This window comes from Corvus brachyrhynchos, unplaced genomic scaffold (assembly GCF_000691975.1).
Source record: "Corvus brachyrhynchos isolate BGI_N302 unplaced genomic scaffold, ASM69197v1 scaffold175, whole genome shotgun sequence".
In the NCBI taxonomy this organism is placed as follows: Eukaryota; Metazoa; Chordata; class Aves; order Passeriformes; family Corvidae; genus Corvus; species Corvus brachyrhynchos.
The window spans coordinates 8,239,713-8,257,573 of record NW_008238448.1 but is presented as its reverse complement, the minus strand read 5'-3'; the positions used below and the strand labels follow the sequence as shown (position 1 = coordinate 8,257,573).

The following is a 17,861-nucleotide window of genomic DNA, read 5'->3' as shown; positions in this document are numbered from 1 at the left end:
ATTCCATAAATCTGGTTTGAAAACGTTATAATGAGAGGTACTCTGAAGTTCAGAAACCAAAATATTTTGCAGTTGTTACTAGGATGCAAAAGGTAGATTTTTTCTTGTGGCATATATATATATAGTTACATGGAGTGGGGAGAGCTCACTCTAAATTTTGTTTAAAGTCTCATTTAGAAGAGAGAAATGTATAAAATGGAGAGAGTGGTCACTAATAATTAAGATTTTGGAAGTAGGTATAGTTTAAATGTTACTCTGCCACAAGTATACTTAATAGGAACCCAGAGTCTGGGATAATAAACCTAAAATTAGCTTGTATAACTACAGTAATTTGAAAATGATAAAAAAGACAAATTATTTCAGGAAGTAACTTGAGATTAAAACTGACATACTGATTCGACTTTGAAGCTTCTTGTCTTGGAGATAATCTATGCCTTAACTTGTTTTATACTGTTATCACAGGCTAAGTATTTGCTTTTAAATGCTTCCTGTTCAAGCCAGTGAAGTTCAACTTCATCAGGTCCTGCTTTCAGAATAGTAAGGCTGAGTCTTTGCCTATTGAGTCAAAATACGTCCAAGTCGTGAGATTTCTTGCATTTATTTGAGTCTTCTATCTAGAATACTATTCACTACCACATCCAGAAATTCCTAATGCAAGCAAATATAATTAAAAACCCATTACAAAGGTAGAAAAAAGGCATCAGAATTTGACTTCCGCTGCACGTATCTGGTTGAATCTGCAAGCTTTCTGGATTCTGGGGGTTGCAGGGGTTATTTGCTTCATGGTTTGAGATGGCTGCAGTTGCCAAAGATGCTGGCAACACAGCTTTCAAGCAGAGTTGTTCATACAGTTCTTCTCTCCTTAATTAGCTGAAAGAATAAATCAGCAAATGAAAGCTCTTACCCAAAAGAATACAAGAATCACTGGGTCATTTTGTAGAATAATGAATACTTCCAGAAAAGGAGAAGCAGGTAACTTTGTAGTGCTTATGAAATACTCATGAAGTAGCACATGCTGCTTCAGTGAGACTTACCAGATGGCACTGAAAAAATCAATAACATGCAACTGCATCCAAGAAAGATCGTTGTCTCTGTGTATATTATTCCTAGGAATAGAAACCTCTAAAACTGTCATGATGAAGTGTATTGACAATAAGATCTCCCATACATACAGTGCTGAGCATTAGTTTTCTTCTTTTTGCCTTTTAAATGAATTAGTGTGGCTTGTTACTGATACATGTGGTCACAGGAAAAATCAAAATGTATTTTTATGCATATATAAACACGACTATTTATGTATACATACATAATTATAGAAATTTATAACTAAGCAATCACTAAAGTTTTTTGAAAACGGCTTCCAGAGATTATTGCTATTGATGGCATCCTTTGAGAGTTAATGAACTAGCTCTAGATGTGTCATCTCCGTCTTCACAGAGTGTCCCTCACACCTGTACTGTCTATTCCAAAAGGTGTCAGTACGCATACACTTCAGGCAGAAAGGTGCAATTTGCCAGAGGAACACTGATGATTAGTGACATCCTGTGCTATTTCCATGCTGCTAGCTTCCTTGGGAGCACCTTGCAGTTGTTCCAGCACAATTAGAATTCCAGGCCTCCTCTGTGAACTGCACAGAAACTCTATTTAGGGGAATATTTAAACATTTTCAAAAACCTTTTTATCTCAAAAGTTCAGCCTGAGGAAATGTTATGCTGTCAATTAAGCTATAAGACTGTTAGCCAACGTGACTTTTGCACATCTTTATTCTTTTATTCTGACCTGTGACAGGCAAAGCCAGAAAGGCACAAATGTGTTCATTTTCCCTTGTGATCTCTGTGATCTTTCTCCTGTTGGTGGTTTTGGAGAGCAGAAACTACACACTATTCGGAAAGCAACCCTCAAACTGCAGTAACAAAAATATGGATGTAGAGTTTGGAAAACCATCTCTGGCTTTAATATGTAAATTGGTGCAAGGGCATGCATGGATTCTCAGCAAATGAGGTCCTCAGTGAGGTAAAAGGAAAACCCTGCATGCAGGTGAAGAGAGCCTGAACAAGCTTTTGGTAAGAGGCTGTAGCACACTGTAGGAACAGAAAATTTAGGGAGCCTGTGAAAGGCAGAGAGCTGGAGGCCCAGGAAAGAGGGGTGCTGTCATCCTGCAGTCTGGTTCTCATTTGCAGAAGCTGATTAAATTGAGGAGGGCTGGTACCCCTACCTGTGTGTCATTTGGCTGGCAGAAGTTGCACCCCTGAAGCGAGGGCAACTGAAGGAGAGGGATGTTAATTCAGTGCCACTGGAGCTTATTTCACCAGATCTACCTACTCAGCAGCCCCAGAGTGATGTGCCTCTCATGCAACTATCCTTGCTGCTGTGACAGTAACTTCAGCTAAAGCAGTAAAAAGTGCTGCAGTAGATGGGAGCTGTGGCAGCCTTCCTGACTTCCATCTCTGCCATGTACAATAAACACCCTTGCCTTCTTCCTGGTTTTGCCTGGAACTTGCCCAGCTACAGATCATCTCGCTTCCTTCTGCCTTGCAACTTGAACAGGACTAATAATTTCATAGGTGCGGTGCAGGTTTATGTTGTACAGAGATGTCTTTACAAATGAGAGACTTTCACAAGTGCTTTTTTTTGTACTGCATATATGCAAGCAAGTAAGTGTGTACTTTTTCAGGTAGGTCAGGATTTCTAGAGGCTTTTCACACCTATTACTGCATGTACTTACGGGAGAAAAGAAAGAGCTATTGTTACGCAGAGAAATTTGTGTCCTCAGGGCAAACTCAGAAGAGTTGGATATCTGCTTTCTCTCATAGCTTCTAATGATGCAAGTAGGAGGGTTACCTGTGATTATAAAGGAAGAAAACAGGCTCTTTATTGTGCATGTTACAAGAATGTGCATGTACTCTAAGTTTCAAAAGCATATCTTTAAATCTAAGCGGGACTTGAAGTGTTCTTTTATAATAATTAAAAAAGCTCTAAGGATATTTCATTAAAAGAAATATGGTATTTCTTTCAAATTACTGATCCTAGTTGGGTTTCAGAAGAGAGTAGGTTCCTTTGAGGTTTCCTATAGGGTCCCTTCTAGTTTGATTAAACTACACTGATGTTTATTAGTTTCTCTGAACTGTGCCAAGTGATGAATGGGTCATCACTCAGAAACTGCCTGACAGTGTTTTCTTCAAGACAAGAAATGAAAAAAAAAAAAAGTGGGGATTTCTTTTGTGGGGCGGTAATTATTTTAGACATATTATTCAATACTTGTAAGTGTCCTGTCATGCCAAGTATTTGACTCACTTGTTTTTGTTTTTCCAGTCTTAACTTAGTGCTTGCATTATTAAACATGAAATTCCTCACTCCTGGTGGCAGCAACCTAACAATACTATTTCTTGCCTCTCCTTTAACTGGAAGAGGGTAGTGTTAGTACCTTGACAGTCCTATCCTAAGAAACAGGAGCAATATAAAGGCTTTTCTTAGGTCATGATAGTGCTTAAAAGCTGATCTTGTGTAGATTGTAGGTCAGTGCTGTTATGTTCTAAATTGTTTATCCTTGGAGCAGGTTAGTGCAAGGAAAGAACAGATGGATAGTGGCAAACAGAAAAGGTTATAATATCCAGTCTCATATCCAAATTTATACCTGGTATCACTCTAACACACTTCTAGATTCTTCAAGGTAAACCGATAATGAATATCTAATAAAAATTGGTTGTATTCATTCTTTCACAGAACTTGTGAGATCAAGTGTTACAAACCTGTATGCTGTGAAATTCCTGGTGCCAGAGTGACTCTAAAACTGTATTTGTGTTAGCAGCTGCTGTGCTTTCAGTTGTGATGACTTAGCTGTTGCAGATCTATGCTTCTTTTTCAGAAGTTTACCTCTTGTTTATAATGCAGCCACATATACAGTCATGCAAGGAGACAGTACTTCCAGATGCTTTACATTATGAAGGTTTGGCCTAAATACTGTGCTCAGGATAACACAAGAAATACATGTCAAAACAAGAAATTAATCATAGTCCTTCAAGTTAGACTACATGCTGAATAATACTTCAGACTTGAACTTCAACCAGATGATTTTAAATCTGTTTGTTGACATTTTTGTTCAGATCTGCTGCTTCAGTGAGGGTTGACTTCTGATTCTACTTATGGTAGTGTCCTACTCTTTTCCCTTTGAGAAAGAGGCTAGATGGGGTAGTTTTGATTCCTTTAACAGGGCACAAATAACATTGTGAGCACCATAAGATGCATTTTAGTCCCTAAATTTTTTTGGGGGTGCTGTTGTTATGTGTTATGTTCAGGGCTGTATAGTCCTGTGACATTAGTCAGTATTATTTCTGTCCTTTTTTCCGAGCCCATATCTTAAACTGTTGCCTAAATTTTGTCTATTGGCCTGTCTTGTATGTTTGTAAACAACTTAGGGGATTTCTGTACGGTATTTGTTTTGATAGAGCAAAGTGCACAGAAGATAGAGAGAAGTGCACAAAGTGTACAGAAATACAATATAAACAAACCTGACAAAAATTCTGTTTGATCCAACACTAATTGTCATTCTTGGCTGTTTTACAGGCCAGCAGAAGCTCAGTGTTTTCTGCTCTGGTCTTCATCCTGAATCATTTTAACTAACAGTAAAGATGCAACTGTTTGTCTCTATCTTGCTTTTAAGCATATTTATGCTTATTAAAGTAATTTGAAATTGTTTCCTGGGTAGGAAAACAGAAACAAACCACAGAATTTTTTTTTTTACTAGAGGAATCACATAGAGAACTTCATGTATTTTTCAAATCTATCTTGACAGAAATTATTCATGCTCAGGAAAAAAAAATAAGGAAGGTGATCTCAAACCTAAAACATTGGTATGAGTTGAGAATGTGTTGCTATGACAGAAATAGTGTTTACTGTCAATTAGTATTTATTATAGCAGAGCTTGGAGAACATCACTTCCCAGAAAATGGTTTCCATCAGGAAAGATATGTTGGAGAGCTGCTATATTTGGACAGCAGGAGTGTCTTTTGTCTTGGGTTATATCTCCCCTGTCAGATAAATAAATCTGTTAAAGCCTGATTATTTTCTAGCTGACCCGTTAGTGGCGACATGACAAAGTTCTGTGGACTAAATTAGGTGATGCCATCTATAGAATAGATGTGCAGTTGACAGATGGCTGCTTCATTATAAGATCATCTTCATTATAAGATCATCTTCATTATCTCCATCAAAGTTGTGCAGCCAAACAGCTAGAGATTATCCATGGTCCTCCTGGGAGGCTTCCACACCACCATTCTGCAGTGAAGTGGCTTCTCTCTCTGACACCCACTGAGTACTGGTGTCATAGCCCAGCACAGAGAGTGCATTGAAAACACCAGTGTGTGTCAGACACGCAGGTGGAGTGAGGCGTCCGAGTAGGATTGCCTAGAGAGATGTAGATTAAATTGCAACAGGAGTGATGGACTTCCTATAAAGTGAATGAAAGCTTCAGGTAAGAAGCATTTCAGCATTTCTAAGTTGCAGCTATGTTGTTACGTTTCAGAGTTATGCTGAAGTTCTGTATTGCTTGTTCTAAAAGGTGTTTGCAGCTATGTTGTTACGTTTCAGAGTTATGCTTGTTCTAAAAGGTGAGTACCATCAATGAAGTTGAGTTTTCATTTCTTGTATCAAGTCATTTCTCCTTTCCTCTCTGAGAGTAAAACCTTACTGCATGTGTAAACACTACCTATAGATGACAAACTTCGAAAAAGTCAAGTGAGATCATAAATTGTATAGAATTCCAATGTATAATTTTAGTCACTGGAAGGAGTACTGCTTATGCTGCCCTAGATGTTCTGTCCAAAAGATTTAAATTATAAAATAAGTAGTACCTACTAGCAAGTAAAAACAATGTAGAATATAATTAGAAGTACCATTTATATTGAACAGTTTATTGAATTGAGATTTCATAAAGGTTATGTCACAAATACAATTTACAGCATTTACAGCTTTATTATATCAATTATCTTTAATCTTTGGTACATTTTAACTGTCATATAAATTGACTAACTGTAAAGATTATTAGGAAAAAACATTCTTAATCTTGAGATTCAAATGACTTTATTCTAAAACATTCATCTTCAAAGTTGTATAATTTTGCTGTTTCAATTACTTTTTCGTTCTGTTTTGGGCTGCCATGAGAATGACTAGAAAGTGATGGCAACGTTAATTGTGTTACCATTAAGTGCAATGATTCACCATATCCTCAACATTTTAACTCAGGCAAATGACCATTGAACCCAGAGTACCATAAACTGAGTGATTACTTGCTACAAATGTACTGTTTAGCAGTGCATGTTATAAGTTGTAAATATGGAAATAGATTGTAGACCAATGCATTTTATTCTAGAATCCACCTGTTTTTCTGGCAACAAAAATCCCACCAGAAGTAAGACGCTCAGGTAAATTCTTCAGATGGAAACAAAATAGAGGATTCTTTTTTTTTTTTTTTTTTTGCTTCAGTTATTAGTTCTGCCATTGATTTTGTTTTTCACGTTAGTAAAACCCTGCACCTTCATACCAGGAAATGTGACTGTTACATCACTGTGGAGAAAAACAGGAAGAAAAATTTTGGAATGTTTATTTTTTTGACCATCCGAGTTCCAGTGTCACAGCACTGTTCTGAAGCTTGCTGAGTAGCATATTTTGCTAAGAGCAACTATTTAAATTACAGACCAGAATCTGTTGCTTTATTATCATAACATAATAGATGAATCAACATGTTGCTATTTTTAATGTGGGCAATGGAGAAAAGAGAAAAAGAAATATTTTAATATTTTTAAAACCACATTCATCCAGAATGGGAGGGAAACAACTGTTTCACCAACTCTATTGGAAAAGATTAGCAAGATGAAAATATGGTAAAGTTAATAGTAGCAGCACACTTAATCTATGTTTTGTATTCTTTTTGCAAGACTTCCAGTTAAAAAGCAGCACAAATCGTTCTGGTGGCTGCATTTCTTGAGGTTGTAGAGAGGGAAAGCCTTGAAGCAAAAAATAGGAAGGCTGTGGTGGTTACTTCCATTTGCTGCTCTTTCAACCACACATTTAGCTGAAACCAAAACTGCATATTTAATAGAATTTAGAGGACAAAAAATAAATATTATTATTGGTATGGAATACAGCTACCACAGGCATATATATTTTAGAAAACTTCTGCTGAGTGAGGAATGTTGCAAGAATTATTTTACTAAACCTTTTTTTTCCAGCATAACTGTTAACATTTCTCATCAATTTCTCTGATCATTTTGTGAAGGTAAATGAATACCTACCATTGATCTGACATTACAGATTGAAAAAATTACAGTATATATACACTTCACATTGCAGTGCTGAGAGTGCCATTTTGACACTAAGTGGTACGAGAATTTTTAAATATAGATATTGATATAAACACATATTCTTCTCCTTCCCATCTCCTAAGCTGGCAGCATATTCAAATTTTTCTGCATCTGTCTTACATGATCCAGATGAATTGCTCTGGTGCAGTACTCTGGACATTAATATCTGCATTGATGTCTGCATACAGAAAAGACTAAAGAAACTTACAGGGCTGCAGAAACAGCTTCCTATTTAGGCTTCCCTTCCTGCCTTTTTAAATTCTTTTGAAAATACAAATTAATGGATAATTTTAAAACAGACTGTAGAGTGAACAAAAACAGACGCCTCACTTTGCTTGAATTGTGTGTGACTAAGTAGTCCTGTCCAGTGAGCTTGTCAGTGAGATTTGTGCTGTGGTAAAGTACTTTCTCAGGACTCAATTTCAACATTTAAATACTTTTGATTTCATTTGAAACATTTTTTTCTCTTCGTAACGGAGAAATCATTTTACTTATGCCAGATGTTGTTATTATTCTGTTCATTACTGTTTAATCAGAAACATATTTCTTATTACTGTATGAAACACATCTGGTGCTTTTTGTTATCTATAGATGAGAGCAAGAATATTTGCTGTCTTCATACTGGGGTATGTTAATATTTTGCATTGAAGCACAAGAAGACAAAGATTGTGGCTAAGTTTCTGAGGAAAGGCAGAATGTGGAATGTTTCAGATTCCTAGAGGGGTACGGGAAATGCCTGTAATGGGGTCATACTTTTAAATCACCCTTTGTTCTATTTCTAAAGTCCTATCCGTCACTCAGTAAACATCTTCAAAGGACAGGTGTAGTGGCATGCTGGCTGCAAGGCTGGAAATGTAAGAAGTAGGAAAACTGTGTAGTGGAAGTTTGTTTACAATTATTGCTAAAGAATAATTAGGTACTTTTTGACTCTTGTCATTTGTCTTATTAGATAAACTGTACTTTGGAAACAAGCTATCCACTTATAAACTTTCCCAGCTATGTAACTTGGTAAAGTACAGCACTTTGTCAGAGCAGATGCATTAACCCTCTGACTGGTGCTCTTCTCTTGGCTTTGATTGCAGCACCACACAGAAGCACCCAGCCCATCCTTGCTACCCCCATCAGCCTTGCCCTTGGATGTATTAAACAATGCTGTTGCTGGATTTAGCACTGTGGAAGACCTTATCCGGTACCTTGAACCAGATCGGTGGCAACTGGATTTGGAAGATTTGTACAGGCCAACGTGGCAACTTCTTGGGAAAGCATATATTCATGGGAGGAAATCAAGAGGTAACTTACTCTTCTGTCTGGCCTTGCAGCTTTCTACGGGTATGATTTCTTGACAAAGAATTAAGAGCATTCTTCACCTTGAGTTTTGGTTCCAAGAAAGGAATATGTTAGAAAGAGAGCACATACCACTGTTGTTAGCTGTCCTCACCACTGTATTATTTAAAAAAGGACAATAGCTAAACTCAAAACTCAAAGGAACTTAGCAGGATAAGGCAGCAAAGGGGCAAAAAGAAAAGAAGCAAACACTGTAGTGAACCTGTGAGATCTTTATTTCCATAGAGTAGCAGGACATCTTGATGGGGTAACATATTTGAATTTTTTGTGTTTCTTTTTTCTTATGGAGAGCAAAAACTGTATTTTTATTTGGGGTAGGTAATGTCTTACACCTATTATATCATGGGACCAATTGTTTATTTCCCTAGAATTTTTCTAGTGTCTACATGAAATGAATTGAGAGCAATTACCTAAATGTTTCTCTTTGATGACACCGCAGGAAATACCATGTGTCCATGTCTGGGTTGATCATGCAGTTGTCAACTTAATCAGAAGTAAAGTAGATTGTGTTTTCAAAATTTGTAGATCTATTGATCAGCAAGTCATTTTCTTCCATCTGCATTTTACACTCATGAATTTCCTGCCGCATGCCATCCCGATACCACCCACTATTTCATGTTTATGAGTTCCATGTGGATGAATAGCATGAAGGCAATATCACCTTCCTTGCCCACCATCCATCATGAAAAGGAAGACATATGAGCATAACTGAACAGACTTCCCTGTTGGTGGTGTAAACTAGGTTATCATCTGATCAGCAAGAAAAGGGAGGAAGTAGAACCTTTCATAGCTGAAATGTAAGGGTCTGACAGTTAATTCTTAGATCAGAGCCAAAAAATCATCCTTTGTCTACCCTATCTGTATTGCTATAGCTGTGCATAGAGCAGCTAAACTAGGATCCAGAGAGGAAGAAATATCTCTAAAAGCCCTCAGATAGTCATTTAACACTTCCTTAATTAGATTCAGTATTTGCCAAATGCATGCCATAAGCACACAGTAAGTGGGAGAAAAACAAAATGCAAGTGCTGGATAACATCTATATAGACAAAAGCAACTCCCTGCAAGACACATCTTAGAAAGAAACTATCAGAGTAAATCTTTTAAAGACTTCTAATTAGATGCTGAAATAGATTTTTCCACTGAATAAACATATCATGGTATTGCCACACTTGTCTTAGAGGGACCACCCTCAGACTGCATTACTGAGTCTGTAATATAATAGCCTGAGGTGGAAAGTGTGTCCAGTTGAAATGCCATAGGACTATTCAATAGATAGGAAAGCAAAACCTTTTTCTTCTTTTTTCTTTTTTTTCCCCATGTTATTCTCTCAAGCAGCATGTTTGCCGTATTTCAAAACCTTTTTAAGAAATGTTTGTGGGAAGAGCATGTCCTAAAATTTTTGGTTTTATTCAAACTCTTTGATTTCATGATTAGATCAGTTTCATTTTTACAGTGTTTGAGTGTAAAAGCTAAATTACTGTCCTGGTTTCATAAACATGTTATTAAAAGTGTATCTTACTTTACATGGAGAACTGTCCTCTACTCCTACTTAATAATTTGTATGAAAAAGACTATATTTAGACAACCTAAATTCCAGAGAACTTCTGTCTCTGATGTTTTCTCTGGATAAAATGCTTCCAAAAACTACTAGTCAAAAAAGAAGAAATACTGAGTTCAGAGGCTTTGATGTCTAAATGTAGTCCTAAATCCTTCTATACTATTAAAAATGCTTAAAAATAAAATATATTTTGCAGTGCAAAAAAAAATTATCCCATCACTTCCCACTGGAATCTATGTATAATCATTAGATCATATTCCAAAATCTCCTTAAAGAGGAAAAAAATAGTCACAATCAAAGCATAGTCCTTAGCAGTTGTGTTTTTCATACAGTTATGTGACTTTTTTTTCTTATACCCCACTTCTTGCTTGAGATTTTATGACAGCTCCTATTGTAGACGCCAGGAAGAAACTTAGATTCCCAGCAACATCTCCAAAGTGCTTAGGAATGAAAACCATTCTGCTGCTATCTGTGCTCACACACAAGTGCCCCAACCAGAATTTAATTTGTTTCATTGACTTTGAGAGCAGTATCCAGCTGGAAAAATGTTTTGGGAAAGAAGTTTCCCTGTGGTACTCAATACACATCCCAGAAGATGCCAGAAAATTGCATTGCCAGTTGTATAATGCAATTAATTTCAGGCTCATGTGAACATGGATTAGTTCAGTTGCATGTGCCAGTGAAGGCACATTCTTGAAATGCACTTTACTGTAGGCATACCTTCGTCTACATTTTTTCTCCCTTTTTCTCCTTCTCTTATTTTTATTTTAGTGTTTCCCATCTATGTGCTACTGCAGAGCCTTTCACTCCTCCTGAGCTAGTGCTAGACAAAAGAACCCTGAATGTTGTGTCAAACATGATACATGAGTGGAAGCCGAGTTGAAGGAGTGTTTAAATGTTCACATTATAACAGGTACTGTAACTCAGTGCACTTGGGAAATCCACATAACCTTCTATTGTGGTTAAGTAAACACTTTTAGGGGAATATATACATTCTCTCATCTAGCTTCATGCCCACAGTGTGTTAAAATAAATTTTGAACAGACAGCTACTCTTTGAAAAAATAACAGCTTCATTCACACACTTCAAAGAAGTGATTATATAAGCACTAGATAAATTTGCCACAGACCTTTTAATGAAATTGAATTACATAAGGTAGGGCAAGGGTTCATTGTGAGGTATCATAGCAATATACCTTAGTACATTTTAAAGCATGGAAATCAAACATGACATTTGTTCATCTCTCCTGAAGCCTGTTTTAACAGTAAAGCACACTGGAAGATATCTGCTAAGAGCTGACTGTGTGTTCTCCAACAGATCCCTTTTAAAATTAATGTCTGCAGGTCTGAGGGGTTGAGTTCAAATTAATTCCTTTCTTGTGACAAAATATGTAACATGCTGCTTATTTTAGTGCATTGCCCTTTTCTCTAGAACTACAGCTAGTTGTAGGTATGGAAATTGATGCATTTCTCTGCTGCTGCCAGAAGGCAGGAGGCAGCAGAGAAGGACATCCACACACAAGAATCTCTCTCCCTCTGCTCCATGGGCCTGCTGGAAGAGGTGTCAGTGCCCAGGTTCCACTTTCAATATCTCATGGTGAAGGGCTGAGCAGCACATAAGCTTAGCTTCTTCAAACTCACTGCACCAAGCATATCAGTCTCTGCAGAAACAATCTTCCAGTAGAAAGTATTAGCAGAACTAGCACTTCTCACAGTGTGCTTCAGGCATTTTATCCTCATTCAGACAGTTCACTTATTACATGTTTGAAAACGTAACAGAAGAAAGAAGTACTCCATTCCTGTCCACAGTCCTTGATTAATGGAGGTAGACACGTCCACCCTTTAAGTGACTCAGCCTAGAGCTATTAGCTGATCAGAAGGGCTTAAATAATTTCTGATTTCTCACAGTGAATCTCTCCCCCGGAAGTTTTGTCTCTCTTTTCCTCTGCTCCCTTCTCAACTTTCTCCAAGGAATGCTCTTGCAGTGTGGGAGGCAGGCTGGGGTCCTATCAGTAACTTTATTGGAGTTATTGCACACTCCTTCCTCTTAAAATTCAGTTTGTTTATTTAGGACCCTATGTTAACCCGATAGTGATGGAATGAAGTGCCCCAGCTTGGCATTCACTGTGAGTGCAAGCAAAGAAAAGGCTTCAGTGTGTTTAACTGACCTTTCACAACAATAAATCCTTACTTATGGATGCCAGTATATGGATATGGCCTGCAAAAGAAATGTTTGAAGGAACATGGATTGAAATTCCTTCCCAAAGATCTGCTCCTGGGAGACCACCAGTGAGCAATTGTGCTAAAGAAATACAGCGTCTAGATTTTTTTATGTCTTATGTGTCTTTTTTTTTTTTAATTCCAATTTTAACTGCTTCTTTCAAGGCTTGTTATTTCTTGACTATGCAGCTAAGATGAACCTAAGGGAGTTTGTTTTCTTTTGGATCTTTTCATGAACTTGCTGTTCAACCATTGGCATGGTATGATACAGTGGAAACAGTTTATAGGGAAACCGGTGCCAAATATTAATATCTTTAACTTGCATTTCGAGTTAGGTGCTTACAAGGAGGAACTTTTATTTAAGACACATCAAGAGAAAATGAAACCAGAGAAGCAACAGAAATTCATATATATGCTGCTATGAAGAGGGAGGAGGAAATGGAGCCTACTAATAGTTATATAGATATACAATCTTGTGCACTTATTTATTCTGTGCAGAATTCCCTGATGATGACAACTTCTTGAAGTTCTTAGTCCATAAAAGTGACTTCTGCTTAGATATGAATGGTTTCATTCTTTCTTATACTTAACAATGCCTTAGCAAAGAAGCAATAGTTGAAATTTTAACAAGGAAGAAGTTTGAATGCTTTATGCAAGTGAATTAAAGTTGTTGAAATTTTGCAGGATTCTTAATTGCTCTGTGTGTGTTTCTCCAATCCAAAACAACTCTAGTAAGCAACAGTGGAGCTCATAGTATTAGTGTGAACAAAGTGAATTCCATTAGCGTTGATTTGATGAAACACATACTGGAACGTAGTAGTCAAATCTTGCTTTAATTTGAACCAACTTTGCCAGAGTTTTAAAATAATTGGTGAACAGCAATCATTCCATTTAAGTTTCCTGGTATTCACGCAACTGCAGTATTATACTTTCGTGCTGAACCTGGTTCACAAAGGTGAACCTTCCTCATGGGTTCTGCACTGCTGAAGTTTACTTCCACAGATGAACTTGGATTGCAAATCAGGACAGCACCATTTTCTCTGTCTCTTTGCAGTGGTGGATCTGAACCTCCTGAAGGAGGAGGCGCGGCTGTACAGTTGCACTCCTCGCAACTTCTCCGTGTCCCTGAGGGAGGAGCTGAAGAGAACTGACACCATCTTCTGGCCACTGTGCCTGCTGGTGAAACGCTGTGGTGGAAACTGTGCCTGTTGTCAACAGAGCTGCAATGAGTGCCAATGTGTGCCAACAAAAGTCACCAAAAAATACCATGAGGTATGCACTATTTTTACATTTGCATGTTTGGAAATACTGAAAGCAAATTAAGGAGTTTATTTTTAATAAAATGAGTGCACCAGTATTAATGTTTTAATATTTTATTTATTACACTTTTAGTAAATATATTTTTCACATTTTAATTAGATACTGCATTGAAAAAAGTAAAATATTCCTTGTTAGTATACTTTTCTTTGCAACTATTAATTTATTTCTGAGGTATTTACTGGTGCGGTTCAGACACATCACAATCATACCTTTTGTTCATCTTTCTGTAGTGGTAGATATCAACTTTATGAAGAAATAAATATTTGTTCATTTCCATTGCTATAAATTGATAGCTAAAATTATTTATGATAGAATTATTAATTGGGTTAACTCTACTGTTGGCTCTTAAATAAAATTAAGTGAAAATCTGAAACTGCAAGACCCTTCTTTGATAAAGCAACATGATTTAATCATGTTCAACATGATTTAATAAATTTTGTAAACAGCTTGAGGTAAAAGCAAAAATAGTAACGAGTGGGTGGAATTAATGAAGAAATTCAGTTTTAATACACTTCATGTCATCCAGTGTGTTTCCAGTGCAATCTAAGTCATAGTCTAGGTGTATGATGAAGCACTTGCTGTTTTCTTGATGCTTGGCTTCTTCTCCTTCAGGTTCTTCAGCTGAAGCCAAGGATTGGTGTCCGGGGATTGCATAAATCATTGACAGATGTACCCTTGGAACACCATGAGGAGTGTGACTGTGTGTGCAAAGGGAATACTGAAGGATAAACATGATTTAATTGTGCTGTTTTCTTTCAAAGCACATTCAATCGATGGCTGATTCTATTATGGGGCTTGTGCATTATCTCCTTCTGTAATCTCAGTTGTTTGCTTTGGGGATCTTCCATCTTGAAGATTTACAGTGAGCTCTAAAAAGAGGAGAAGCCAAACTGGGATTATATGTTGTGTGACAGCTCTGTTTGGAGGCCCAGTGAAAGGATGGGAGAAAGGCATCAATGAGGGATTTAAAATATATGTATTGTTGTTGTTCCCCACAATTTTCTTGGCAATACATGGATTTATAATTTAGGAGTAAAAATAGAGTTAGAAGGCTGACATCATGGAGACTTGATCCTGCTGGCTGTCTCATTTCTGCAGCTCGAGTACATCTGGCCTCTGGTTGAAAACACCTGAAATCTTTCTGTGTTCAGCTACTCCTACGTACTCTAAATCGAAGCATTCTCTGTTGTATAAACTTGGGTTAAAACAGACTGTCTTTTTCCAAATTAAATTTAATTTGTCTAATGCTGGTAGGAAGGACTGGATTTTTCCATATGCTCTAGTAAAGCTCCTGCCTTTTAGAAGGAAGACTGGACAATAACGTGAGCTAAGGAAGCAAACATTGAAAAGAACAGTGCCTTCATTCTTACTACTATGGCTGATGATTTTTTGTTTGTGTGTTTGTTATTTTTTATTGTGTACATTTTTATACTCTCCTTTTGACAATATAACTATTTGCTTTTCTAAACTTGTTAAATATATCTATTTTTACCAAAGGTATTTAATATTCTTTTTTTTTATTACAACCTAGATCAACTATTTTTTAGTTTTGTGAGACTTTAAAGCCAGATTTATACAGTTGGAGGAACAGAGATGTGGTTACAGTGGGAAAGAAGCGTGATCTCTTTGTGGTTTGTTCCAACATAGTGAAAAGTACAGTTTTTCACCTGAATGCACAGTAATATTAGAGATGTGTGGATGAAGCTCTAAGCTTGCTAGCTCCATGAGACTAAAAATATGAGAGACAGAGGTTACTATAACCGGTTTCAGAAGCTGACTTTAAAAATTCCCTCTCTCCATACTGGCCTTTGTTCAGGTAGAGAAGAAATGAGCATAGATAGATGCATTCTGGCTTGTTTAACTCTTTAATTTCTTTAAAGTAGAATGACCTACAATGTAAGACAAGAAAGCAGTGGCTTGCAGCTGTCATGATGCATCATGGTCATGGGAAGGCAGCCTTGTCAATGTTGAAGTGTATGGTTTTCCATTGGCAGAAATAGCTGTTTAAGTACTGTTCACTCACAGGAACATAACACTCTGCAGTGCAGTTTGATGAACTATGGTATTGTTCTTCTGTATGTTATATTCTTTAACCAATACACTTATCCCACCCTATGCAAATTGAAACGGAAACAATAAAGTATTTTGCTTGTAAAATGCTTTAATATTATGCCTAGTTTATTTTTTTGACTATTGGATTTTCAGATTGTAATGAATCACAAAATAAAGTAATAATGCTAATTTTGGGAGAATAAATATTTCAGTGTGGTCGCGTATTTGTACCTGTCAATATACAATCTAATGGGAAAAGTTAGGATGGTGATTTTCTCCTTACCATGTTGAAAGTCAGCTCTTGAAACAGAAGATTTCTGTTGCCAAGACTTTATTCTGTTGCTTTATTAATTCTGCATTACTGGAAATCCACAAGAAGAGAAAGGAGAGGAATTAATGTGATGCTATTTGTATAAACATTCAAAATGTTCAAAATTGTGTGGATGTGAAGCCATCAGATTGAAATAACATCTTCTGTTATTGTTTCCATAGTGAAAATGAATTCTGATGAAAATTTGGTTTTTTGCAAGTTGGTATGACTTTCTGATACCAGTTCTGGAAAATACTCAGGTGGCTTCTTATTTTGTCCCCACCCTCAAACTCCTACTCAATAAGAAAAATATCTGGTGTAAATGTGACATATAATTATCTAGTCTGAATATTAACCCTGTGTCAGAATTCAGAATTATGGTCACAAAAGAAACCTGGTTTACTTGAGTTTTGAGTCTTCGACCAGAAGTGTGTTGCAGGGATGTTGGGGATGTTTTTGCATTAATGTTGTCCCCCTTTTTTTTTTTTTTATTTAAAAAGTTTTTGAACAGCAAGTCAAGGTAAAGACAGAAATCATAGCCTCTGGAATCATAATTCAGCAGAAGAATCAAAAAATGTAATTCCATTACAGAAATTTGTGCTGGGGGAAATGCAGGGGGTCTTATCCTCTCTGTAGACTTGCTAGGAGAAGAAGTCCTGTTTTCTTGATGCTTGGCTTCTTCTCCTTCAGGTTCTTCAGCTGAAGCCAAGGATTGGTGTCCGGGGATTGCATAAATCATTGACAGATGTACCCTTGGAACACCATGAGGAGTGTGACTGTGTGTGCAAAGGGAATACTGAAGGATAAACATGATTTAATTGTGCTGTTTTCTTTCAAAGCACATTCAATCGATGGCTGATTCTATTATGGGGCTTGTGCATTATCTCCTTCTGTAATCTCAGTTGTTTGCTTTGGGGATCTTCCATCTTGAAGATTTACAGTGAGCTCTAAAAAGAGGAGAAGCCAAACTGGGATTATATGTTGTGTGACAGCTCTGTTTGGAGGCCCAGTGAAAGGATGGGAGAAAGGCATCAATGAGGGATTTAAAATATATGTATTGTTGTTGTTCCCCACAATTTTCTTGGCAATACATGGATTTATAATTTAGGAGTAAAAATAGAGTTAGAAGGCTGACATCATGGAGACTTGATCCTGCTGGCTGTCTCATTTCTGCAGCTCGAGTACATCTGGCCTCTGGTTGAAAACACCTGAAATCTTTCTGTGTTCAGCTACTCCTACGTACTCTAAATCGAAGCATTCTCTGTTGTATAAACTTGGGTTAAAACAGACTGTCTTTTTCCAAATTAAATTTAATTTGTCTAATGCTGGTAGGAAGGACTGGATTTTTCCATATGCTCTAGTAAAGCTCCTGCCTTTTAGAAGGAAGACTGGACAATAACGTGAGCTAAGGAAGCAAACATTGAAAAGAACAGTGCCTTCATTCTTACTACTATGGCTGATGATTTTTTGTTTGTGTGTTTGTTATTTTTTATTGTGTACATTTTTATACTCTCCTTTTGACAATATAACTATTTGCTTTTCTAAACTTGTTAAATATATCTATTTTTACCAAAGGTATTTAATATTCTTTTTTTTTATTACAACCTAGATCAACTATTTTTTAGTTTTGTGAGACTTTAAAGCCAGATTTATACAGTTGGAGGAACAGAGATGTGGTTACAGTGGGAAAGAAGCGTGAT

At 36.8% G+C, this 17,861-nt stretch overlaps 1 protein-coding gene across 1 annotated transcript in view; it reads left to right on the top strand.

The window, feature by feature from the left end:
• PDGFC (platelet derived growth factor C) overlaps positions 1 to 16,057 on the top strand; it is a gene marked incomplete at its 5' end in the record, with an annotated part of 42,510 nt that extends 26,453 nt beyond the window's left edge. The window contains 3 exons of the mRNA XM_008635662.2: positions 8,441 to 8,648; positions 13,534 to 13,751; positions 14,412 to 16,057. Coding sequence (XP_008633884.2) covers positions 8,441 to 8,648; positions 13,534 to 13,751; positions 14,412 to 14,528 — 543 coding nt within the window. The remainder of the gene's footprint in view (positions 1 to 8,440; positions 8,649 to 13,533; positions 13,752 to 14,411) is intronic.
• Positions 16,058 to 17,861: the final 1,804 nt, after the last annotated feature.